Source organism: Hypanus sabinus, chromosome 28 (genome assembly GCF_030144855.1).
Source record: "Hypanus sabinus isolate sHypSab1 chromosome 28, sHypSab1.hap1, whole genome shotgun sequence".
Lineage (NCBI taxonomy): Eukaryota > Metazoa > Chordata > Chondrichthyes > Myliobatiformes > Dasyatidae > Hypanus > Hypanus sabinus.
Window position 1 is genome coordinate 25,073,001 of NC_082733.1, and position 27,760 is coordinate 25,100,760.

Here is a 27,760-nt window from a genome sequence, read left to right on the forward strand (position 1 = left end):
ACTGTAGATGAGGGTAGGACAATGGATGTTGACTATTTGGACTTTAGCAAGGCCTTTGACAAAGTCCTACATGGTAGGCTGGCCTGGAAGTTTAAACCACATGGATCCAGGGAAAGCTGGTTCAGTGGATTCAAAATTGGCTCAGAGGAAGGAAGCAGAGAGTGGTGGCCAAATGTTGCTTCTTGGCATGTTGTTTTGTGAGTAGTAGCATGCCACTGAGGTTGGTAGTGGGACTCCTGATATTCATTGTTCTTACAAGTGATTTGAATATGAATATCCAAGGCTTGTAGATGACATGAAATTGGGAGGCTGTGTTGATAGTGGTGGGGTGGAGATATGTCTCTACCAAAGGAGATGTAGGTCGCTTCTTCCCTCTGCTAGCCTGCAGGTCACCCTTGAGTAAGGTGTAGCATCTGCTTAGCTCATCCTCCACCCTGATCAGGGTCACATGAATCCATGGAAGCAGGAGGTAGACAGTCATACGAGTAGATGGTGCATATCACAAGTCCTGGTTATGCGACCTCTGACACCTGGCAGACAATCTCTGAAGAGCATTGATAATGGCTGGGGTCACCCGCCTTGTGAAGTCAAGTGTCCAGAAGAAGGCAGTGGCAAAACGCCTCTGTAGAAAAATTTGCCAAGAGCAGTCATGGTCAGAGATCATGATCACCCACGTCATACAACACAGCACAAAATGATGATGATGGTGTTGATAGTGAAGAAGGCTATTATAGATAACAAGGGGATCTTGAACATTTAGGGAGGGATCTGGAGAGTGACAAATGGATTTCAGTACAGATAAGTATGAGGTACGGCATTGTAGAAAGTGTAATAGGTAGTTCATTCAAAGTGGTATCACAGGTAGTCAGGGTGGTAAAAAAAGGCTTTTAGCACACTGGCCTTCATCTGTCAGAGAACTGAGTATAGGAGTTGGGACATTTTGTTGCAGTGGTCAGTGGAGTATTGAGGGAAGTTTCAATCATCCTGCCATTGGGAAGGATATGGTTAAACTGGAAAAAATTAACAAGAATATTGCTGGGAATAGAGAGCCTGAGTTACAGAGAGAGGATGGCCAGACTATATCTTTATTGCTTGTAACATCAGAGAATGAAGGGCGATGTCATAGAAATGTTTCATTATGAGAGGCATAGAAAAGGTAGAGGGTAACAGTCTTTTCCCCAGGTTAGGAAAACTAGGGGGCATAGATTTAGGCTGAGAGGGGAAAATATTTAAAAGGGACCAGAAGGAGGGGCAATGTTTTCATGTAGAGGGTGATGAGTATATGGAATGAGCTGCCAGAGGAAGTGGTTGAGGGAGGCACCATTTTATTATTGAAGTATCATTTAAGAAGCACCTGGATAGGTAGATGGCAGAATGGAGATATTCAGGAAATTAGAACCAGCTGAGTGGGCACTGTGGTCGGAGTGGAGCTGTTGGGCCAGAGAGCTGATTGTGTGCTGTATAGTCTCTATGACCCTGTAAGTCCAGGTGATTTTCTTCACCAGGGGTTTTGCAGCAGTGCGAGAAGATAGCTCACCGTCTCATATCCATGAGCAATAAGTGTTGCCCTGATCGGGGAGGTCAGCGTTTATTGCCCAATGACATATGTTGTCTAGGGGCATGGCTGGAACAATAAATAAGTAAATTAATAAAATAAGAAAACCTTAAATGAATTTGAAGCAGCTGAGTAAATCCAAGAAGATAATTTGTATCTCCATTATTAATCTATAGATTGAATCACACATAATACCCCAGGAAAGGAATATAGTTGTGATAATATCAACTGACTTCTTGAAATACAAAAACAGAAAATGCTAAAAACGCTCCATAAAGGAGATCAGAGACCATTACGTCAGAGTGCAATGGGCTGGAGAAATCAAGTAGCCAGCAACAGGAAGCTCGGAGTTGCCCAGGTGGACTGACTGCTGATGGTCCACAAAGACCAGGAGAAGTACCTCAGGTTCGACCAACAAATGAAATCCCACCACCAGACGCAAGTTCTCCTTCTGCTCCTTTTTAACTGTCTGAATCAGCTCTACCTTCCATGACTTACTGGTTCATTCTTTCATCTTTTCCAATCACTCCCCTTCTCATGGCAACGTTCAATGCCTCCGCAGGAGATGGAGCACCTTTCCTTCACTGCAGCTAGAGCTCAAATAGCCTTTTACTTGCATAGATTCACTTACAGTTCTTCCAATCTAGTGCACCGCATTCACAGTTCACAATCTGATCTGCTCTACGTTGGGAAATTTTGACCACACTGCAGAGGACCTGCCTTCAGTCCATAAGGTTTACTCAGTGCTTTCTGTTGCTAGTCATTTTAATTCTTCATCCCACTTGGACTTATCTGTTTGTGGGCTCTTGCACTGTTATAACAAGGCCTGACGTAAGCTTGAGGAGCCCCTCATCTTCGTTTTAGGCACATTGGTGCCTTCAGGATTCAGCGTCAAGTTCTGCAAATTCGGGTAACTTTCATCCCACGTCTGTATCTAGCTATCTATTTATGTATTTATTTATTGGCACACAGTGCAGAATAAGCCCTTCCATCCTTTCAAGCTGCACCATCCAGCAATCCTCCAATTTAATCGTAGCCTAATCACGGGGCAATTCACAATGACCAACTAATGTACCAACCCCTGGTACACCTTTGGACTTGTGGGAGAAACCAGAGCACCCAGATGAAACCCTTGCCATAATGGGGAGTATGTACAAGTTCCTTACAGGCAGCGGCAGGAATTGGATCTAGGTTGCCGGTACTGTAAAATGATGTGCTAACCACTATGCTAGCATATCAGAATGGTCAGCTTCCTCTAAGCTCCTGTCTTCTCTCTCCATTAGATCAGCCTGATCTATTGGGTACGTCCTATAGCCCTGCATTTTGAAACTTTTACATTCTTTTCACTGTGTTCTCACTCTGTACCTGCCCTCATTTCAATACTCTTTGGAACTCAAAACCATGTCCTCTCTCCTATCTGCAAGGTAACTTCATAGATCAATAACTATGACCTAGCCCTATCAGAAATATTCTGACTCGTCTCGTCTCTTCCAGCAACTTCATACTGTCTTATTTTCTTTCCATCCCAGTTCTGACGAAGGCACTTAAACCTGAAACATTAACTGTTTCCACAGACTCTGTTTGATCTGCTGAGAGTTTCCAGCGTTTCCTGTGGAGGAAATGCCAGAGGCAGTACAGTGTAGTCTCTCCCGTTGGAGCTGCCTCCCGTGGTTGAGCAGTGGAATGACAGGCTGGATTGCGTGCACTTGCACATTGCCGGGAGACTGTATCATTAATTTCAGGACATCTTGGACTATATGTGTGTGTGTGTGTGTTTTGCGTGAATATGCTTCTTTGCACACTATTTTGACGCATGATTTGGCCCCAGATGAATGTTGTTTTATTGGCTGAATCTATGCATGGTTGAAAGATAACTAAACTTGATTTGATCTGATTTTTGCTTCAGGTGTCCAGCATCGGCAGTTTTTCAGTTGCCATTGGCTGCCCTAATCTGAATATTGATGTCTGTATGAAAAATCTTCACTTTCATTCCATGTGCTTCATTCACATTTACCTTCTGGAGAGGAGAGAGAAATGAAGGTTGGGTGGATATTTTTGTCTGAGTTGATGTGGTCAACAAGAAACATCAGTAAGGGAGCTCCCAATGTAAGGGGAATAACAGGTGAAGGTTAAGAGCCAATGCGTGGAAAAACATTTGGAAAGTGACACCTAATGGGTTTAATAGCTTATGAATGGATTTTTAATATACAGACAGCGGACACTAAAAGCTTTACATTTTTTAGTAAAGCTCTCACTAGGTGCAGAAAATTCCATTGATAGAACTTGCCTGCTCATAATCGTGAACCGAAATTCACCTCAAGTTCACCAGATCCGTATAAAAAAGGTGCTTCGTAGTGGCATGTATTTATATAGTGGCTTCCAAATTGTGGGGCTCCTAGCCGAGCATGTTTCCAGGGCAGTGCACAGCAGACTCACAAAGGATTTATTTCTGAGTCCTCCAGGGTGAAGCTCTGCAGTGTATGAGATCCAGAGTATTGTGTGCTGCAGAACAGAGCTTATGCGATCTACAAGTTCTGCAAGGCAGGTTGTTAACGCTTTTCTAGTCCCCACACTGCAGGAGAGTTGCGGAGGCTTTGAAGAGCATGCAGAAGAGGATTATCAGGCTGCTGCCTGAATTGGAGTGTGCATTAGTGATAATGAAAGTTGGACAAACTTGGATTCTTTTCTCTAGAGAGGTTAGATTATGAGAGGCATAGATAAAGCAGATAGTGAGAGCCTTCTTTTTTATCCCAGGATGAAAATGTCAAATACTAGAGGGCATAGATTTAAGGTGACAGGTGGAAAGTTTAAAGGAGATGTGCAAGGCAAGATTTCTTTTCTAGGTGCCTGAGAGCCCTGAGAGGGTAAATGATAAAAGGAGATATGGTAGCAAAACATTTAAGAGAAACTTAGTTTCTGCCTATACACATGTCTGTCTACATGCAGGCAGATGGGATTAGTTCAGATTAACATCTTGGTTGGTGCAGACACGATGGGCTGAAAAGCCTGCACCAGATCTACATTCCGTGTTCTTTGGCCAGGGGCGTTGCCACCTCATTTGGGCAGGATCTGGGTCTTTCTGCGTCCAGTCAGGTCATCAACGGAGTGTTGGAGTTATCCAGGAGAGTTAGTGTGTTGGAACTATACAGCAGAGTCAGTAGGTTGGGGTTAAACAGGAGAGTCAGTGAGTTGGAGTTATACAGGAGGCAAGGGACTGTTGCTGAGGGGTGAGGACCAGGCTAGAAATTGCGGGGCTGCAGAACCAGGATGGAAATTGTAGGACATGGTTTTAACAACTTAAAGAATGATCTTCAGAGACTAATACAGAGATCTGCTGATATCTCAGTGACTTTTGTGAATGGGGGAAAAAAATCAAGATTTCAGTTTTCTTCTAGTTTAAATATGAAGAAACTAACAGAGGATAGTGAGGTGAGTCAATTAGTGAAGAATAAGTCCTTAATGTCCATAATTTGCAATTGATTGTCAGTCCCTCTTTGAAGGGACGGTGTGCGGATTAGGAAATCCATATTGAAATCATGGCAATTTGTTGGTCCAAGTGGATGGTGATTCAGTTTATGTCTTATGCTTTGAAAACTGAAGCGACTTGCAGAAATGAGAGTGATTTAAGTTATCCAGTAAGGTCGGCATGATATTGAGGGAGAGGGCACGGTGGTAATTTAGCAGTTAGCGTGACGCTAATACTACCCGGAGCATCGGAGTTCGGGGTTCATTTCTGGTGTGCTCTGTATGGAATGCATGGGTTTTCCCTGGGTGCTCTGGTTCCCACCCCGCAGTCGAAAAACACACCAGGTAGGTTAATTGGCCATTGTAAATTGTCCCGTGGTTAGGTTGCTGGGGTGACGTGGCTCGAAGGGCCGGAAGAACCTATTCCACACTGTATCTGAAAATAAATAAAATTAAAAATAAATAAATAACTACCTTGAGGGATAATGACTCCACCCATCTACATTTACTCTCTGCCTGCCTTTTTGAAAGTCCTTTATCAGATGGTCTGTCTTCTGCAGTTGGATTAATCAGTAGCAATGGGATATTCAGGTTATCATCATTGGTCTACCAGCGTCATCTAACCGATGGTCGATAGGGCCTGTTGCTGTAGTTTATCTCTCCTTACGCTCTGCTTGAGGGACCCAATGCATCCCCCAAGGCTACACAAAATGGAGAAGTTTTTGCTACCACAGTTCTTTGGTGTTATCTTTTCAGAAGACCTGTCTTGGGCCCAGCACATAAGTGCAATTACAAAGAAAGCACAGCAGCGACTCTACTTCCTTAGGAGTTTGTGAAAATTTGGCATGTCATCTAAGACATTGACAAACTTCTATAGATGTGTGGTGGAGGGTATATTGACTGGCTGCATCACAGCCTGGTATGGGAACACCAGTGCCCTTGAATGGAAAATCCTACAAAAAGTAGTGGATATAGCCTGGTATGGGAACACCAGTGCCCTTGAATGGAAAATCCTACAAAAAGTAGTGGATATAGCCCAGTTCAACACTGGTAAAACCCTTCCCACTATTGAGCACATCTACATGGTTGTCACAGGAAATTAATATCCATCATCAGGGACCCCCAGCATCCAGGCCCTGCTCTCTTCTTGCTGCCACCATCAGGAAGAAGGTAGAGGAGCCTCAGGACTCACACCACCAGGTTCAAGAACAATTATTACCTCTCAAACATCAGGCTCTTGAACCAGAGGGGATAAGTTCATTCACCTCATCACTGAACTGTTCAAAGGTTTCAAAGGTATATTTAATGTCAGAGAAATGTATACAATATACATCCTGAAATGCTTTTTCTTCCCACAACCTATGGATTCATTTTTAAGGACTCTTCATCTCATATTCTCAATCTTGATTGTTTTTTTTCTGTTTGTATTTGCATAGTTTGTTGTCTTTTGCACACTGGTCTTGCATTGATTCTATTATTGTTATTGGATGAATTGAGTTTGCCTGCAAGAAAATTAAACTCAGGGTTGTATATGGTGACATATATATACTATGATAATTAATTTCTTTCGAACTTTGTCTTAATTGAGCATTGTCTTAATTGGTGTGAAGTGAATGTTAAATTCCAGTTTCAAGCTAATACCCAGTTTGTGAAGATTAACAATCTGTAATTGTATACTTTTAAGCTAAAATAATATTGAAAAACATAAAAAATATAAATTTTCAGTCAGAGAATTCTGCTGAATTTACATTAGTTATCATATTATTAAGAGCAACATCATGATTAATAATTAATTTATGATTAATGCAGATAGTCTGCGAGAGTGGCCTATGTCCCGAATCTGCTTTTGCAAAGTCTGCTGAAAGAACAAAGGGAATTCTCCTGTATACCATGTCTGAAGGTTTGTTCCTTGTTAAAGTCCGACTTGCAAAGACAAAATGGTGGAAACTCTCCAGACTTCTGGTTTGTTTGTGGCTGAATGAGTTTGAAAGATTGTTTGGAAACAGTGAAGAATTTTAAGATGCAAAAGAAATAGTAAAATATTGCTGTCACATAACTATGTCTAAAGAATTGAAAGGATTTTCAGTGCAACTCTTGGATTTTTAGTGTGGCTTACATTCCTTGAGTAGAGTATGTAATAAATCTGACCTGATATTTATTGGCAGTAAAAGTTACACTGTTTTGTGTCTTTTGAATCCTAATCAGTCGAATTCAAGATGCTTCTGATTTATTTTGAAATCTTATATTTGATGAAACAGACTATAAAAGGTATTGATAAACAAAAAAAACACCCACAGATGCTGGAAATCCAAGCAACACACACAAAATGCTGGAGGAATTCAGCAGGCCAAGCAAGGGAAGGGGAGGAGGGGTGAAGTAAATGGCTAGGGAATTGTTTGGTGAAGGAGATACAGGGCTGAAATCTAATAGCAGAGGACAGAAGGCCACGGAAGAAAGAAATGGAGGGAGGAGCACTAAAGGGAGGCGATGGACAGGAAAGGAGATATGGTGAGAGACAGAAAAGGTGAAGGGGAATGGTGAAGCATTACTGGAAGTTTGAGAAATCAATGTTAATGCTTGCAGGTTGAATATAAGTTGTTGTTCTTCCAACCTGAGTGTGACCTCATCACGACAGTAGAGGAGGCCATGGATAGACATATCAGAATGGGAATTGGAAGTGGAATTAAAATGGGTAGCTGGAGATCTCAAATATATTTGACCTGAGGGAAATGGACAACTTCAGCAGAAGGCAAATAAACAGAAATCTCAGGCTTTAAACAACATAGGAGCAGAGTATCTAGAAGAGATTGTCTGGGCGTCAAAGGAACTGCTATCCACAACACTGAGAACGGGTACATAGGTAGGTGGAGCAATTGAGGATTTTCTTTCTAAAAATGAGGCTGGTGAGGTGGATTGCAATACACCTTAACATTCCCAAACATTATGTTTTCCTACATGCAATGGTGTTAATGTTGTTCATTGATAAGTTGAAGCACATCAAGTAATTAGTCATCGCAAACACGAGAAAATCTGCAGATGCTGGAAATCCAAAGCAACGCACATAAAATACTGGAGGAACTCAAGAGGCCAAGCAGCATCTATAGAAAAGAGTAAACAGTTGACATATCAGGACTGGAAAGAAAGATGAGACGTCAGGAGCAAGAAGGTGGGGGGAAAGGAGGAAGAAGTACATGGTGATAGGTGATAGGTGAAACCGAGAGAGGAGGAGAGAGTAAAGTAAAGAGCTGGGAAGTTGGTTGCTGAAAGAGATAAAGGGCTGATAGGAGAGGATAGAAGACCATGGAAGAAAGGGAGGAGGAGGAGTACCAGAGGAGGTGATGAGCAGGTGAGAGAGAGAATCAGAAATGGAGAATGGTGAAGAAGATGTGGGGGCATATTCTATTTAGGTAGCCTTCAACCTGATGGCATGTATTCAGTCTGAGTAGCCTCTAACCTGATGGGCATGAGCATCCATTTCTCGAACTTCTGGTAATTGCCCCTCCCACACCTTCTTTCAGCATTTCCCATTCCTGTTTCCCTCCAGACCCTCTCCATTCATCTCACTTGCCATTCTAAACCCCCCCCCCCCACCTGAAGTTCTCTGGACAGTGGGTTCAGGTGATTGGGACAGTTCTGTATGCCCCATAGGCATGGCTATACCTGTCAGATTTCATAATGGAGGGTTAGACAAGAGGGCAGTTGATAATCTGAGGGAAATGATGGTAATGATAAGGGGCAGATACTGTGGAAGGAGGCAGGGGAGTTGCTGGCTGACTCTCTCTGGGAGTGACACACACGAAGTGCTGGAAAATCTTAGCATTTATGGAGAGGGATAAAGAGCCAAGACCCTTCATCAGTGGCCCAAAACATTGTTTATTCCTCTCCATAGATGATGCCTGACCTACTAAGTTCCTCCAGCATTTTGTGTGTCTGTTGCTCAAGATTCCCAGTATTTCCTGTTCTCATATTTATGATTTCTCTGAGAATGGTTTAGACAACCATGTCTGAAAGCTCACTCGACTGGCAATTACCAAATTGGCTCCCCTGTATTAGATGTCAAAAGTTATTGTGCCCAGGGTCTTCCCTTCCATTAAACTTGTATGCCAAAGTGGAAGGTGTGTTTATTTTATTTCCCTAGAGGATCCTGGCCTGTCCTTGGTCAGAAAGCTTTGCTTTTAGAGCTCTGCTTAAAAAAAAAGCAGCTGCTGAAGCCTTTAGGTTAATGAACACTCTTCTCAGTATTATTCTTTTTGTATACTTTCCTCCCTGATTGAAATACCCTAACCAATACAGTTTCATGTAGCTGTTATCTTCATGAAATGGAATCCTCAATCTTTCCAGCCTTACCCCCATCAGCTTATCCCTGTCCTAACTCTTCGCACTTAAGAGGTGCTGCATCCAGAACTCTTTAGTGAGAGGTGTCATGCTAACAGTTGAACTTACAATAAGGAGTGCTAGGTAGGGACCTAACTTAACCAGCAACGTAACTTGCCATTTTACAGCCTCCAGGTGGCCAAAGTGATTGAACTAAGTCTGGAGTCAAGGTGTGGCCAGGAAAAGCCAAGTTTAAAAAAAAAATTGTTACATGCTGGTGAAATCATCACGAACTGGGTAGGAATCCTTTCCTGAATTCCACCTGCAATTCCTGGGTCTCCCCAGCTCTAATGCCCTTTCCATTCTAATACCCTTGGGTATATTTAAGGCGGAGGATGATAGATTCTTGAATAGTCAGGGCATGAAGGGATGCAGGAAGAAGGTAGGAGATTGGGGCTGAGAGGCTGAGAAGTTAATCAGCCATGATGAAATAGCAGAGCAAATGTGATGAGCCAAATGGCCTAATTTTACTCCTCTATCTTATGATCTTACAATTGTCTAAAAAAATCTTGACAACCTCCCAACAGCTACGTCATTTTCTCAGACCACCAGAAGCACTAACTTCTGCCAGATTTTGCTCCCGCACACTTCACCAGGAAATGTTAATTGGCTGCTTAATTTCTTCAGGTCGTGAATCCTTCACAACCAAGGCTCAGTTGAAGAGAAGTCTATGCACTTGAATGCCTGTCTGTGTCGAGTTCACCAATACTATAGATAATGATTGTTCCCAAGTTAATTTGTTTTAAGTTTTGATAGGGAAAATAAAATTATTGGATAGAACTAAACATCTTCATTTTGTCTTTGTTTCTATTTTACTAGCATATTTCAATCTTTCTATTCTGGGATACTGCAATATTCGTGAGCCTCACAATATTAGTCAATTGCATATGATTCCATAAAACCACTGGGATTGACGGCATTAGGGAATGCCAGTCTTCTGCACTGTACACAGCCCTGAGGAAGTACGGGATGTGCTAAACTCGCCATTGAGTCCAGGAGCATTCTGCAATCTCCGGAGAATCCTATGATTTGTGAAATTCCCTTGGAAGTCATGCCTCACTGCCAGAGCCAGAGTCAGGCTGCTTCAGATCAGATTGGCCTTTGAATGGTGGCAGCAAACACTGCAGCCAGTGGAATAACGTATCATTAGATGCGGACGTCCATTTTAGGATTGGTTCTGGATCTGCGTAATTGAGGGAATTAGCTGTCAAATGCAAAACAGTTGGAATATACCGAATGAATCACATTATTGCTTCACTATTGAGATCCATATTTTTATGGGAGTTGGAAAGAAAGTTAGGCCATGCCGAAGATTAAGCCAACCGTCATCTATTGAATGGGAGGGCAATATTCTTCTTATGTCCTTAGACAATAACTAAGATAGGCACAGCACATTAAATTGAGCTCAGCAATTATTTTATTATTTGGTAAATACCTGCTGTTGTGTTCAGTACCCACATTATTCCTTAAGTGTGTATAGATGCTAGAATATCCGAACAATGAAGACAACCATGATAGATAACACTGTTGCACACTTGATGCTCTCCATGTACAAAGTGTGTTACATAAAACAACAACACTATCCTACTGAATGCTCTATGTCCACATACTGTGACACAGTGGCACAGCAGTTAGTATGACTTTCACATTTCTCCTAACCTCAGACCTTGCCTGCATGAAGTTCACATGTTCGCTCCATAGCTACATGGGTTTCCTCAAAGTGCTCGCAAACATGCTGGTAGATTAATTGGCTACTGTAAATAGCCTTAGTATACATTACAAGCTAAAAGAATCAAAGGGGAATTGATGGGCATGTGAAGAAGCGGTGTTCTTCAAGAAATAGAGACTAGTAGGATTGTTCATCCAAGTACAGACTTGTGGGCTGAATGGCCTTATTCAGTGTCATTATAAGATTATCAGATTAGATATGACTGGGTGACACATAGAAGTTTCTCATTTAGAAGGTTGACTCATAGCTCTAATATTTAAGCATTTCAAAGCATATTAGACATCCCAATCAGGCAATGAAGGCAAAAGAACATTTTCTAAAAATGTGCATTTTGTAGAACACCTGCAGTTAGATGGGATGGCTTGAAAGAAAATAAGAGTGAAGAAGGGAGCATGATGTGATATCGTGAGGGATTTTTTTGGAAGTTACTTATAGCTGTGTTTGGTGGCTGGTTGGACTATATCAAAAAAGTATTCATACAGTGAATCTCATATACAGTGGGGTCAATATGTATAATTAAATAATCAGATTACAAGGGGGTATAAGAATACCCGAATTAACCAATACCCAAATAACCCAATGCTATAATCCAAGTGTGAATCTTTGCAGCATAATCAGAGTGAAATTATCATAATTTATTCTTTTGTGTGTACCTGTGACTTTTAAAAAACATGTAACAGGACTTAAATAGTGAAGAATTTTTGAAATCACCATGGTTTGAAACCCAATTGCTAAATTATGGCTTTGAGTTGCATTTTAAGAAAATGCTATGTTAAGTACAGTATTTTCAATGAATAGCTTTCAGTGTTCAGAGATTCCTGTAACAATTCCACTCTCTGTCTTTCTCTGCTCCTTCATCTGATTCTTTGTCTGCAGCTTCTAATTTTAAACAATATCCAATTTTCACAGCAGGCGCAGCCACTCTCCTTGTCTCTCAGCTCAAACTGCCGCTTTAGTCTTCCAGCATTTCATCAGCTGAGCTCTTGTGAGTTGGTGTATTTCTCCTCTGCCAGATACGCATTGGGTTTTGGATTACCATGACAAGTTTAGTCACAATTCCAAAATTTCTACCCATTACCCCGCTGGCCCATTGACTGTGGAAAACAATACCAATCCACGGTGAATTCAGCAAAAAACCAGCACCAACAAACTTTAGAATGGACAATCATGCTCCTGAATAATGGGCAGAGGATGGTATGAATTTCCATTTGGTACAAAAAAGTTTTAGTCCAACCTTACTATTTTGAATGGTCAAAAGTTTTTACCTATAGAGAGAGAGTAAATGCATGCGTATGTGTGTGTGTATTTGTTTATTTATGTGCATGTTATGCATGAAATTTATTTTTCCTCACATATGTCCAGCTTTTCCTATTGGTTGTTTTGGCCACAAACTGACACTAGGTGGTCACTTACAGTAGCTAATCAACAGAGGAGCACCCAAGAGAAATCCATGTGATACAAAAAGCATGCAACCTCCACATAAACACAATACCTAAAGACATTGGAGCATAATTAGACTCTTCAGCCCATCAAGCCTGCTGCACTATTTCTTCGTGGCTGATTTATTATGCCTTCTCACCTCATTCTCCTGTCCTTTTCCTGTAAGCTTTGACACCCTGATGAATCAAGAACCTATCAACCTCTGTTTTAAATATACTCGATGACTTGGTCTGTGGCAATGAATCCAAAGATTAGCCACCCTCTGGCTAAGGAAATTGCACCTCATCTCTGTTTGAAAGTGACACCCTTCTATTCTGAGGGTATGGCTCTGGTCCTAAACTCCCCCACTATAGGAAATATCCTCTCACATCCACTCTTATCTTGACCTTTCAATATTCAATAGGTTTCAGTGAGATTTCCCTGCCCCTCCCACCCCATTCTTCGAATCTACAGCACCAGAAGGTATACTTCAATCTAAGTACCTGGAGCTGTACAGAAATGACAAATATAAGTACAGAAAAATGTATCTATTCAGATCATCCATCTCAGAGTACTGTCAGAGATTTTGGTTTCACACTCTTTTTCCGAAATGAATCTTGAGCGAGTCCAGAGGCTCACCTTTCTGTCACCTGCTTGCTCTCGAGCTTCTAATAAGACACACTCCTAGGATGTTTTCCAATCATTTTCCAGTGTTGCTGTGGAAACTCTTTGAACTACCCTTTCAATGTTAAGAGAGGCCGTCCCAACCTGGAAACGTCAGAATTATGAACAATCTGGCAAACTCAATAATCTTCTACATTGGGTTTGAAATATTTCTTGAAGATGTTGTCATTGATACTGGTCAGTTCAATGCCAGTGTGGGGAAAGCATCCCCTGAAGCTTGCTTTATTTACCAATACCACTGAACTTTTTTTTCCCCTGGGCTTACCCAGTCATCCCTTCACTTACACGTTTTACAATGCCTGATATATTAAAAACCTTCCAAAACTTGGCTTTTAATGATAAAACCATCCTCTGTCCGGGAATGTGAAACGTGCTGTACATCAGATCAGTATCAGTTTTTGATACTAGCACGTGTCATTAAATTTGCCAAATCCATTGGCAGATTAATGAATATCAAAAGAGAAAATGCAATTGTGCAAATGCCTCTTTAAATTCTTGCATCAAATTGGACTTTTATATATTTCCCGGTTTATTAGTTTGAATTTCTGATGCTGCTATTACTGAATCCTCTCCGTATCTTTCCAGAAAGAGCATTTACAGGAAATTATAGTCAGAAGCCTCCTGAATAACCTGCTTTATATTTGTTCAGTTATGTGCAGTGAAAGTCATATCATAGGCCTCAAGTCAAATTCCGCTGCTGCTTATTCTCCACTTCGGCAGTGAAAGCCGGTTCTTCAAAATATCTATTATAGTTAGCAAAGATAAGAGTTACTTCAATCTTACGGAGTTGTTGACTTACAGGTAATTGCTTTTTACTCTAAAATGTGAATTGCTCATGGTGAATTCAAAGGGTTTATAAAGCACTGCAGAGTTAGGATTGTCTTAGATGTGTAGATAAGGAACTCTGTGCTGTGTCAGAGGTCTGCTGTGGATATCAAGAAATTCCTTATCAGTAAGAGACTGAAGTAATAGCAAAAATGTATTTTCAATAATCTAACCTTTAGTGTTCTGGTACAGCAGAAGCTCAAATGTCGACTAATTTTAAAGCTCAAATGGAGTTTAAGATACCATTTACGATCAAGAAACGGAACAAAGAAAAATATAGCCATACAATGTACTTAAGGAATCTCAATTACGTACAATAAAGAATTATTTTATTGTGGCATTGTATTTAACATCAAGTAAATGAACAAGGAATATAATACTTGCTCATGGTACTCCAGATATATCAAACCACATAAAATATTTTTTCTATTAAAGCATGTCATGGTTTGTCACCAAAGACATTTGCAAATTTCTACAGATGTACTGTGGAGAGCATTCTAAATGGCTACATCATCATCTGGTATGGGGGCGGGGGGGCTTCTACTGCAAGGGATCAAAATAAGCTGCAGAAATTTGTAAACTCAGTCAGCTCCATCACGGGCACTAGCCTCCCTGGCATCCAGGACGCCTTCAGGGAGTGATGCCTCAAAAAGGTGCCATCCATGATGGATCCGCATCACCCAGCTTTTGCCGATTTCTCATTGCTACCTTTAGGAAGGTAGGAAGGAGGTACAGAAGCCTAAAGGCACACAGGCACACGCACAATGATTTAGGAACAGCTTCTTCCTCTCCGCCATCCAATTTCTGATAGGACACTGAACCATGAACACTACCTCACTACTTTTTTTAAAAATATCTATTTTTGCACTATTTAGTTAACATAACTATTATATAAAAATATATTACTGTAATTCACATTTTTCCTATCATTATGTATTGCATTTTACTACTGCCGTAAAGACAACAAATGTCACGACATACGCTAGTGATATTAAACCTGATTCTGATTCTGTTTCATAGCAGTTAGTACTGCTGACTCAGAAACTACAGAAACACAGCTACGCTCTGCATCTTGGCAGTAACCTCATGGAGTTAACACATTCTTCTGGTGACCTCGAGTCTTTTTCCAGCATCCCAAAGATGTGTTCCTTGTCCAGGAAGGTAGCAGTGGATTTCAGGGAATGGAATGAACCAGCTTGAATGCTCTTATAGTTAATAGAGACTTGATGGGCCAATAGCTTTTGCCATTGTAAGGAAATGAGTAAAAATAAAGTTATAACCTAAGTTATAAAGTTATTCACACTTCCTTTAAATTATTGGATGTAAAATCAGTTTGAAGATTCTTTTTTCCAAATAAATATTTATTTATATATATATGTATCTCACACAAAGTGATGGAGGAACTCAACAGGTCAGGCATTGTGGGGGGAGGGGGAATTAACAGTTACCACCTTGGGCCGAGATCCTTCATCAGGCATAAAATATGTATCAGTTATTACTGAATAAAAACTTTGTCCTTAAGGCTAAGGTCAATTAAAATGGGGATCATTAAGGAAGGTGTAACTAACTGTCAAGCATCCACTGTAAAATAGGAACAGGTTTTTACTATTCCCCTTTCCCAAGCAATAATTTATTTTCTAATAGGCTGTCAGTTTTATGATTGTAAGTTTCTGTCAAGGATGTTATATTGCAGCAGATTTGTCCAAGCTGCAAACTGGTGCCACCTGGGGATTTGCTTTATCTGCTTCTTCCACATATTGCCAGATGCTAACAAAATGAGTGTCACCTTACAATGCACGTTCTGATCAAATTGTTGAAAGGAGGCTGTCTGGCCCATCATCCCCCTGCTAGGCTATTTGCAGTTGGTATCAATATAGTTGTTTAATTTCTGTTCTTGTTGTTCAATAAAAGAAGCTGATAGGCATTCATAGTGGCCAGATCAAGACAACACCCGACACTTTTCATCTAAAATGCCGCCAGATATATCAGGGAGCACCCAATGACCTAAAGAAGTGGGACAACAGATGGAATTGGCAGAGGAAGAAAAGATGAATCACTGGTTAGTCACAGTAAGAAAATCAAAGAAACTGCTGATGCCAGAAATCTGAAATAAAATAAAAGCAGAAAGTGCCGGGAACATTCAATAGATCAGGCGTCATCTGTGGAAAGGGAGAGTTAATGGTTTAGGTCAAAGACCTATTTCAAACCTAGAAAAGTGAAAAAAAAATACTTTTCTCTTTTAATCCGTCCAGATAAAAGAGTCTTTCACCTGAAATATTATCTTCCCACAGCTATTTCCTGGACTGCTGAGTGTTTACAGTATTTTCTACTTTTATTTCAGATATGCCATTAATCATTTTATATTCTCTTCCAAGCTGGAAGGAAGCCTTTAAGGCTATTCTGGCTCAAAGATTAATCCAAATCCAAACTAATTTTTCAAGGAGTCTTTCTTCCTCATGTACACATTAACTCCTGCAAGATACTACCATTAGCCTGCACTGGAGGAACTGACCAGTAATTAATCCAATACCATGTCCTTGGGATGAGGGAAGAAACCAGTGAGGCCCATGCATTCACAGGCATACTCCAAACAGACACCAAAAATGATCAAAACTGAACAAAGTTTGCTGGTGATAAGAGATGGCAGCTGTACGAACTGTTTCACTATGCCATCCATCTAAAGTTCAAAGTTCATTTATTACCAAAGTACGCATCCTTTATAGAACCTTGAGGTTCGTCTCCTTACAGGCAGCACAAAACAAAGTAACCCAATAAAACGCATTAAAAAAAGACTGTCAAACAAATCGTGCAAGCGATTAAAGTAAGCAAATAACATTCAGAACTGAAGTTCATGAAAGTGAGTCCACAGCCAAGAAGCCAGTCATCACTGCAGCCAGTTCAGGAGCCCGTTAATTGCAGGCCCCAGCCTCAGTTCAGTGTAGATCAGTGAGCTGAACTGGCCCAACCCTTGCCTCTGGCTCAGCAACCTGACTTTTTCAATCTTTAAATTGTCCAAACCTTGTGTTGTTTGTACTCTGAGAAATTGGATAGAACCCAAACACTGGAAAACAACGTATTAAAATCCGAAGCCACCATGGCCCAGAAGGAGGCAGAGGAAAAGCTCTAGGTGATGGTCAACTTCATTTGGATATCTATGATACAATTTGGTTGGGGTCTTAATATGATTCTACACTCAGTCTCCATTTTATTTAGTACACTTGTTCATTAATGCAAATATCTAATCAGCCAAATACGTGGCAGCAAGTCAATGCAGAAATATTCAAGAAGTGCAGTTGTTCAGACTGAAAGAAATGTGATCTGAGCACCTTGACCATGGGATGGTTGTTGGAGCCAGACAGGATGGTTTGAGTATCTCAGAAACTGCTGATCTCCTGGGATTCTCACACTCAACAGTCCTTAGAGTTTACAGAGAACAAAAAAAAATCCAGTGAGCAGCAGTTCTGTGGGCAAAAAACACCTCGTTAATGAGAGCGGCCAGAGGAGAATGGCCAGACTGATTCAAGCTGACAGGAAGGTGACAGTAACTCAAATAATCACACTTTACAACAATGGTGTGCAGAAGAACATCTCTGAATACGCATGTTGACCCTTGAAGTGGATGGATTCCAGCAGCAGATGACCATGAACATGCACTTAGTGTTCACTTTATTAGTTTCAGGAGGTACATAATGAAGTGGCCAGTGGGTGTCTGATTTAACTAACAGAAGCAAGCAACATGTCATTTGACCTTGGATTCAACTTAACTTCAAAAAAGCCCTGACTGCAGCCCGTCCACCATAAGGAATTTATGATTTGTCAAAGAAGACCGTTGTTAAAGCACAAGCACTACCAGGATTAGATTTTCACTTTCGTTAGTACAAACATGAAAGTGCTGAGTTTTGATTTACCATATAGCTAGCCACAAGCCTATTGACAGGAAATTTTGTGTCATGTGTCTCTTAGGTGGCCAGCTGGTGGCGCAGTGACATCCGCGCCTGACTCCGGAGCAAAGGTTCCCGAGTTCAAATCCAGTCGGGCCGCACCCGGACACTCTTTCCATCCGTGCCGGGTCGAGTGTCGAGCTCGCAGCTCAGCCTCGTTAAAAAAAAAACTGCGCTGCGAGAAGAACGTGGGGGAACCACTCACAGAATCCTCCCTCCAAGACAACCACATGAAAAGAAAAGTGGTCACCGAGGCTCTGGCAGAGTATGGCACACAAAAAAAAAATGTCTCTTAGAAGCAAATGAGAATATTCGGATATCATGTGGTAACTGACTCATGGGTTTACTAATGGATAAATTAGAAGCAATTACATTGAGCTTGTAGTTCAGTTCCTCTCCCTTTTGATTTTCAGTGTGATGCACCATCAATAACTCACCAAGACGTGAGGCGAGATGTAGGCTTTTATTGGCTGGAAGAAAGAACAAGCAGCAGTTGACCACCACACTACATCCTGGAGACTGAGACCAGGGCTCAGGCCCCAATCGCCTTTATACCGGGGTCTGTGGGAGGAGCCACAGGAGCAGTCAGCGGTTGGGGGGGGGGGGGGCATGTCCAGTCAGGTATATGTAGTTCACCACACAGTGTGAATGATTACTTTCTCATTACTATAGTCAGTATACTGAGCTTTTCATTGGCACCCAGTGGAATACCACAATCAAAGGGGAACAGTTTCATAGACTGATTCTCTGCACCTCCAGCACATCAGAACCAGAACCAGGACCAGAATCAAAGACCTGTTGTAAATTGGGGGACTGTTTTGCTGAGCTCCTCTGCACCATCTGCCACAAGCGAGATTTCCCCGTAGCCAAGAATTTTAATTCCGGTTGCCATTCCCATTCTGGCATGTCAATCCATGGCCTCCTCTTGTGCCAAGTTGAGGCCACCCTCAGGTGGAGGAGAAACACCTTATATTCCAACTGGTAATCCACCAACCTGATAGCATGAACATCAATTTCTCCTTCTGGTTAATAAATATCAAACCCTCCCCAACTTTTCTCTATTCCCCTCTCTGACCTTTCACTTCTTCTCACCTGCCTATTACTTCCCCCTGAGTCCCTTCCTCCTTCCCTTTCTTCTATTGTCCACACTCCTCTCCTATCAGATTCTTCCTTCTCCACCCCTTGACCTTTCCCATGCACCTGGCTTCACCTATCACCTTCCAGCTGGCCTCTTTCCCCACCCCCTACCTTTTTATTCTGACATTCTCCCCTTCCTTCTTGGTCCTGAGGAAGGGTCATGGCCTGAAACGTTGACTGTTCACTCGTTTCCACAGATGCTGCCTGACCTGCTGAGTTCCTCCAGCATTTTGTGTGTGTTGCTCTGGATCTGCAGCATCTGCAGAATTTCTAGTGTTCAGAACAAAAATCAGGTTTACTGCCACTGACATTTGTTGTGAAATTTGTTGTTTTGTAATATCAGTTCAGTGCAATGCATTAAAATTACTATAAATTACAAAAATATGTGAAAAAAATAAATAAATAGTACAAAGAGAACAAATTAGTGAGGTAGTGTTGATGGACTTGTGGACTGTCGAGAAATATGATGGTAAAGGGGAAGAAGCTGTACTAAAACGTTGAGTGTGAATTCAGATGCCTGTACCTCCTCCCTGGTGGTAGTAATGAGAATCATTCTACTGGGAGCACAAGATCGACAAATTTACTACATATGTAGTTTGGGTTAGGAACAAAGATGTATTCACTATTATCAGTAAAAGTGTAAATGTACTGTGTTCATCATTGAAATTATGATTTAAAATGTTTCTACTCACCTTTTTTTAAGAAATCACCAGCTTTGCTAGAATTTATAAACTGACTTTGTGACTAAGAGGAATTCATTGAAATCATACATTGCAATTACTTTTACAAAAGAGGAATTTCAATTGTAAGCTTCGTTATTGAGATACAAATGGAATAGTGCCTACCAGCCCCTCAAGCTGTGTCATCCAGCAACCCCAGATTTAACCCCAGCTGAATCACGGGACAATTACAGTGACTGATTAACAGACCAGTCGGTATATCCTTGGACTTTGGGAGGAGACCAGAGCACTCGGAGGAAACCCATTTCACAGGGAGAACGTACAAACTCTTACAGACTTCTGCCTGTGTTTAAAAAGAATCACAAGTTCCTACTCATATAGAAATCCACAATTAAATCTCACCAGGAAGCTTGTTTCCTTCAAACCTTAGTATCTTCTTCATATTGGCTTACTACTGGGTGGCACAATTGCAGCCCATAATTCTGCTGAGAGCTGTTTGTGGCGTATCTGATCACAGACAATGTGGAGACTTATTGTGGAATTTACATTCATTTTATTTTCGAAGATAAATCTAAGTGATTTGCTTTCATTACTATGTTAATAGAAAGATTTTCTCCTGTTCCCTTCCTGACCTCGGATGGAATGTGAGTTTGTGACCTTGAAATTACCCTGCCAAATGTGACTCGACATTCTTTTATCTTTTATTTTAATGGGGTGGATAAAGCAAATGAGTTAATTCCTCCTCTAGATGTCCCGGGAATTTGAATGTTTAATCATTGATACCTGTGTTATCTTTGAGACCTAACTCTTTTTCCAAGCAGAATGGAAAGAAAAACCAAAAGAAATGTTAACAGAATGTACTCCTACAGCCTATGGTGGTAGAGACAAGTGTGGATCACCAGTAATGGAGATAAATTAGCGTACTTCACTGCAGAAGATTTATGAATTAGAAATGACAGTGCAGAATGGCAAGGGAACACAATTGTTGTTTTTCTTTTGTGGAGTAGGTAGAGAAGATTTTGTATATTCCTGTTGGTTGTGTTAAGGAGCCATTGTTACATTATAAAGGATTGTCAATGTGAAGATTGGAACAATATTAACTGTGAATTAATATTATAAATATATATTGGATGATAGTACCTACACTGATTCTTTGCACAGAACCGGCAATGCAAAACATTTAATCCACCACTGGAAACAGAGTAAATGTTAAGTTCCACAAGTTTCCACGTTGTCTGGGGTTAGACACACATGGTACATTATTCCCATCAGAATTATGAACTACAGGATAGTAAGCTAATGAGATATTATTTGATAATTAATGATAATTATTCTTGTCCCTCTCCAAGACTTGTGGGCGCCTCGGGCGGTAACCTTCCCATTTTTCTTGCATTATGTTTCTTACAAGGCCAAGTTGCTAGCTTGCCATTCAACCCAGCACATATAGAAAGCTTGCAAGGAACTGGCCAGTTTTGAACCCAGGACCACTGGCCTCTAAGTCCAGTGTAGATGCCACTACACCACCGGTCAGCTAATGAGTTAATATGTACGTATAAAACACTGAGCTGCATAGGGAGCCAGTTTGCTTAGGAGATTTGATTGTGGATTTCTGCAAAAGTGAGAACTTTTGATACTTTCTTTTTTTCAGTGAACAAAAATCTATTTGTCACCCTGTGCTATAGGCTGTTTCTCACCTTTTGACCAAGCACACATTTAACAAGGTGACAATAATGGGTTATAACTGTCATGTTTTTGCATTCAATCCCTCAGTGATATGTTACATTTGGTAGCCAGTCTGAGGCAGGATATTTCTCTACTCACTAATCAAACTGTTCACATTACACTCAGAGGCATTGGCTGTTAGATGAACTTCATTCGTTCTTGCGATCGTACAAAATAGTACAATTTTCAGGTTTATATTTTCATTACTACATAATATAACCCCTGAGTGACATTTTGAACTTACTAATAGTAGTGCTTTATTTCAACTATAGTTTTGTAAAAAAAAACAAGACATTTTGGCATTAAGACTCATCATGCTGCTGAATTAGAATCTGGCAGACAAGTAGCAAGCCCAGACATTTCCCAGTTGTGTTTTCAATAACCTGGAGAGGGCATTTTTCAAAGTGAAAACAATACAACTAAAGACTGCTGTTTGCAGCAACACTTCATATTCTGCCAGTGTCATTTTTCAGCAGTTTGTTGTCCTTGGCAAATATGACCACGCATCATGGGAATGCATTGTTGAAATGGACTTTTTTCTTTTCAAAATTATATTCCTTTACCTCTTTAAATCCTCCCATGGCACACATGCCCAGACCCCTCAACAGAAAAGGTAAGCAGGCTATCTATCTGAAACTCCTAATATATCTTTTGTTACTGACTGCAGAGATGAGTGCAACTAGAATAGAGTCACCCTCTTTGATTTCTCTCTCCTGCCCTGTGGAACGCACAGAAACTTCTACAAATGGCCCATTCACAAATAGAAATTTGGGACTTGCAAACAGTAATAAATACACCTCCATTATTCTGTAATAATTGAAAAGTCTTTGGATATATGTTAAGTATGAACACAATATTAATGGACACTTTCATTTTTTTATATTTTAGAGTCACGGGAAGTTTTAAGTATTTCTCTAGTGCTTTCGATATGGTTATACAGAGTATTTTTTCAGTATTTGTTTGGTCCTGTAACTTTATTATGTTCTTCAATAGTTATCTAAGTTATATTGTAACACAGCCTTTTTCCTATAACATTGACAGTAGCCAGACATAGGTGCATCAGCTCTACAATGAACATTTTGCTTTGAGGGTTTAAAAGTAAAAGCAATAGACATAATTAAAGACAGAGATGTTGACCTTAGTTGAGAATACTGACATTGTGCAAAGAAAAATAAAGATGTTAAAGATTAACTTTGGCACATGTACATCGAAGCATGAAAACGTACAGTGAAATGTGTCATTTGCATCAATGACCAACACAGTCCGAGCATGTGGCGGGACAGCCCGCAGGTGCTGCCACACTTCCACGGCCAACTGAGCATGCCCACAACTTAATAACCCTAGCCTGCACATCTCAGAATGTGAGAGGAAACAAAAGTACGCAGAGGAAACCCACCTCGTCGGTGAGAGAAATACAAACTCATCACAGACAGCAGTGGGAATTGAGCCCCGATCACTGATCACTAGCGCTGTGATGCATTGCACTAACTGTTACGTTACTGTGCCAAAGACAGGATGAGACTGAAAGCAAAAGAAATCAACAAATGTAGATCTCCTCAATCATTGTGAAGTGCTTTCAATGGCTGATAATAGCATAACAAAAACTCTATTCCTGCCACACTCGCCAGTATGCGTACCAACAGAACCGCTCTATGACGGATACTGTAGCATCTGTCATGCAACAAACCCTAATAAACTTAGAAAATTAAGACAGTTATGTTGGACGCTGTTTCTGGATTTCAGTTTGGCATTGAACACTATTGCCCCACAGGGCTTGGAGAATAAACACTCCTGTTACTTGGTCTAATACATCACTGTGCAACTCGGGGTGTTGGACTTCCTGATGAACAGACCTCAGATAGTCAGGATGCACAACTGCTTCTCCCTCCCAGTCATCCTCAACACAGATGCCCGCCAGGGCTGGGTACCGAGCATATTTATGTAAACTCTTCTGCACGGCCAAACACCCGAGTAATCACATTGTCAAGTTCGCCAGTGACATGACGGTGGTGGGGCTGTTCACCAACAACAGTGAGACAGCCAACAAAGCGGAGCTGGAAGAGCTCAAGGCCTGGTGTCAAGCAAATAACCTCTTCCTCAATGTCAGCAAGACAAAGAAGATGGTTATTTACTTCAGGAGAACCCACACCACTTTTTACAGCAGTTTCAAACTGCTGGGAGTGTTCATCTCACACAACCTCTCATTTTCACAGAACACATTCTACACGATCCAGAAAGCTCACCAGCACCTCTGCTTTCTGGGGAGGCTGAGGAGAGCTGGACTATGTACACCTATACTCACATCATTCTGCAGATGTGCAGTAGACAGCATCCCAGCATGCTGCATCACTGCAAAGTACAGAAGCTGCACAGTGGCGGACAGACAGGCTCTACAAAGGGTAGTCAGAACTGCTCAATGCATCACCAGCACTAAGCCTACCACCATCAAGGACTTATATATGGAAAAATGCCAATAAGGGACCAGTAACGTCATGAAGGATCTCACCCGCACTGCTCATAGACCATTTGTCCCTCTCCCATCAGTGAGGAGACTACGTAAAATTCTCACTAAGACCACCAGTCAAAAACAGTTACTTTCCCCATTGTAAGGATAATCAACATATCCACCCACTAACCCACCCCTCCACACTCCCAATCATCACTACTTTATCATTTCCTGTCAGTCACCTTATATACAGACACTCCTGTGCCTAGAGTCACTTTATGGACATACAATCAATGCATGTACATAACTATCTTGCGTATTTATATTTATTGTGTGTTTTATTATTATCGTGTTCTTTATCTTTTTGTGTCTTTTTCTGGTACTGCATCAGATCTGGAGTAACAATTATTTGTTCCCCTTCACGCTTGAGTACAGGAAATGACATTGGTGAACTTTCCTGATTGTGTAGGACGTGTTCTGGGACCATGAGAGAATGCGTAGGATGTTCTTTGGCAGGAGTTTGAAACTGCTCTCAGTTTCCGCTGTTGTACGGAAAGAAGGCAAAAGTGGTACGAGTTCTCTTGAAGTCAATAACCATTCATTGGTCTTGTTGTCATTAAGGAAGAGGTTATTTGCTTGGCACCAGGTCTTGCGCTCTTCCACCTCCTTTCTGCAGGCCGTCTCATTGTCCAGCTCCTTTCTGAGCACACCTCATTAAAACATGACAGGTTTACATAGAAATAAAGTATTCCCATCAGTGGACAGTTCAAGAGCTAGTGGCACAGATTTAAAGTGTTGGGCAAAGGACACGAAACTTTTAAACCACAGAGTGGTTATGACCTGAAGCACCTTTGCAGGTGATAGGAACAGCAACTTTCAAGGGTTGCAATGGGGGGAACTAATCAGATAAATGTGGGAAAATAATCAACAAGACAAGATTGGAAATCATGAATTTGCTCTACAATAAATGAAATAGGACAAATAACCTCTTATGTCATAGCTATTCAACAAATCTGTGATCTTAGGGCCTTCCTCCTCAATACCCTCTCCCATTAAATTGATGACTTAAGACCATAAGATATAGGAGCAGAATTCGGCCAATTGATCCATTCCCTCGGCTTCCCTTCCCAAATACCCTGCCAGCTCCCAATGTAAACATTAAGTAAAAGACCATCTCCTTTTCAAAGCAGTGATTACCATCCTCCTGAGATGTCACCCTGGACCCTAAAGTATTTTCAAGCTTTCTCCCTCTATCTTGTTGCAAGCTCATTGGAGCTCAAAGCACTGGCAGTTACTGGAATCCCTGATAAATATTTAATGGTAGTTGATGAGTAGTATCTGTCAGAAACATACCTTCCTCTTAAAGAGAAGTAAACACCAACAAATGAATCTTCCCAGAATTCCTCAAACAATTCCCACGTGGTGGGATGTCCAAATCTTTGAGGAAAGGGCCTAGGTTGAGGAGGGACAGATTTCAAGTGAACCTGAGGGCAACTGATTCATGCAGTGGGTGGTGAGTAAATGGAAAAAAGTACCAGAGACAATGGTTGTGGTAGTGCAACAGTGTCACTTAAGAGGTACTTGGATATAGAGTGCCGTACAGATATGTCATGCCTCACGCCTTATGGATGGTGTGTATGTGTATTTTCCCCTCAATCTCAGGTCCTCCACCAGAGGCCTAGGATCTTGAGGGTTTGAAGCAGTATCTTTGCTGTTCCTAGTAATGCAATCTTCTGGACCAAGATCTCAGATGTTGTTCCTGGGAGCTGTTAAGTCATTCTCCCAATCCAGGTGTCACAGCTCCAAATGCTCCTATCTCCACTGGGATTACTTTAGCTTTAACCTTCCACATCCTTTCTATCTGCTCCTTCAAGGCCCGGTATTTCTCCAGCTCCTCGTATTCTTTCTTCTTGATGTTACTGTCATTCAGTAATTGCCTCATCTATTACGGTCTCTTTCTTCAGTTGCTTGTCCAGTATTTCAACGTCTGGTTGTTTGGCCAGTACCTGCTTATCAGTCTGCATTTGGAAATCCCACAAGATCTTAGCTCTGTCCTTCTCCACTACCTTCTCAGGTGTTTCCCATTTGGACTTGGGAGTCAGCGCGGATGTTCCTGTACACAATTCCTGCAACTTGGTTCTTCCGTTCAGTGTGTGCTGTCCTTGTCTGCATCTTGCACCCTGCTACTATGTGCTGGATGGTTTCAGTGGATTCCTTGCACAGGCTGCATCTTGGGTCTTGTCTGGTGTGATGGACCCCTGCTGGTATTGCTCCTGTGCTCAGCATCTGCCTTATACCGCCATGAGCAGCACCTCTGTGCCTTCCCTCAGCCCTGCCATTTCCAGCCATTGGTAGGGCTTTCTTATGTCAGCCACCTCTGATGTCTGGTGATGGTACATCCCGTGCAGGGGCTTGTCCTGCCATAGCCTCTGGTCCTCTGGCTCTGCTTCACCCACTTCCATTTCCATGTCCTCTGCCTGCTGTCTGAGGGATTCTCCTCGCAGGTGGCCATCTTCCTGACATACTCAGGGATGTTTCGCATTTCTTCCAGGACTGTGGCCTCAATATTTCCAAGTCCCCATCCTCCTTTATTCTATCACTCAACATTGGACTTTGGGTGGAATCCTCCATGTATTGTTAGAAGTTTCCGGGTCTTGATGTCAACGGCTTCCAGTTCATTCCTTTGCCAGCGCACTGTTGCGGCTGGGTTTCTGATGACTGGTAGGGTGAATACGTTGATGGCTCTGATCTTGTTCTTCCCATTCAGCAGGCTTTTTAGTACCTGTCTCACTCTTTGGAATGAGGCATCCTTCCTTGTGTCCCCATCGTGGCTTCCATGCACCTGCAGGATCTCCAGGTATTTGTAGCTGTCCTGTACATCTGGTATGTGGCCTTCAGGTAACTCAGCTCCTTTGGTCTTGATGAGTTTGCCTCTTTTCACCACCATCCAGCTGCAATTTTCCAGTCCAGATGACACCCCGATGTCTCTGCCGTACAGCCTTGTCAGGTGGATAGTGAGTCAATGTTTCTCTCATTTCTGGTGTCCAGCTTGATGTCAGCCATGTACAGGAGGTGGCTGATGGTCACTCCACTCTAGATCCTGTACCCACGTTCACTCTCTGAGATGATCTGGCTGAGGGGGGTCAAGCCTGTGCAGAGCAGCAGTGGGGATGGTGCATCACCCTGGTATCTTCCACATCTGATGGTCACTTGTGCTATTGGCTTTGAGTTAACTTCTAGCATTGTCCTCCAATGGCCCACTGAGTTCCTGAAGAAGATCTTAAGTGTTTTGTTGACCTTGTACAAAGACAGGCATTCCAGGATCCATGTGTCATCGTATACATTCTGGTAGTCAATCCAGGCTGTGCTTAGTTTAGTTTGCCTGGTCTTGGAGTCTCACATGACTACCAGTAGTTGGTGCTTAAAGCCTCTGGTTCCATTCCCAATCCCCCTCTGAGCAGTGCTGAGAAATTACACACATGTTCATTCAGCTTGCTGCCTGTGATGCCCGATAGGAGCTTCCATGCTGTCGACAGGAAGGTTATAGGCCGGTAGTTTGATGGTGTTTCTTCTTTGAGAGGATCCTTCATTATGACTAGTATCCTTCTTTGAGTTAGCCAGTCAGGGTGGGATCTTGCTTTAAGCAACTCGTTCATTTGAGTTATATATATAGCTTAGGGTGTCTAAAGGCTTTTGCACAGTACTATTCCACATTAAAAAAAAATCATCCGTCCTGATGAATGGTCTCGGCCCGAAATGTTGACAGTTTATTCCTATCCATAG

At 41.7% G+C, this 27,760-nt stretch overlaps 1 protein-coding gene across 13 annotated transcripts in view; it reads left to right on the top strand.

Annotated features, from left to right (window-relative positions):
- LOC132382495 (WD repeat-containing protein 72-like) overlaps positions 1-27,760 on the top strand; it is a 502,802-nt gene that overhangs the window by 338,430 nt on the left and 136,612 nt on the right. For 6 of the 13 annotated variants that reach the window (XM_059952747.1, XM_059952746.1, XM_059952745.1 and 3 more), the window contains one exon: positions 6,834-8,599. In XM_059952747.1, the coding sequence (XP_059808730.1) occupies positions 6,834-7,039 (206 nt within the window). In that variant the 3' untranslated portion in view covers positions 7,040-8,599. Of the gene's footprint in view, positions 1-6,829; positions 8,600-10,021; positions 10,171-27,760 lie in introns of those variants that run through there. The other 7 variants (XM_059952748.1, XM_059952751.1, XM_059952753.1 and 4 more) reach the window with 5 other exon arrangements.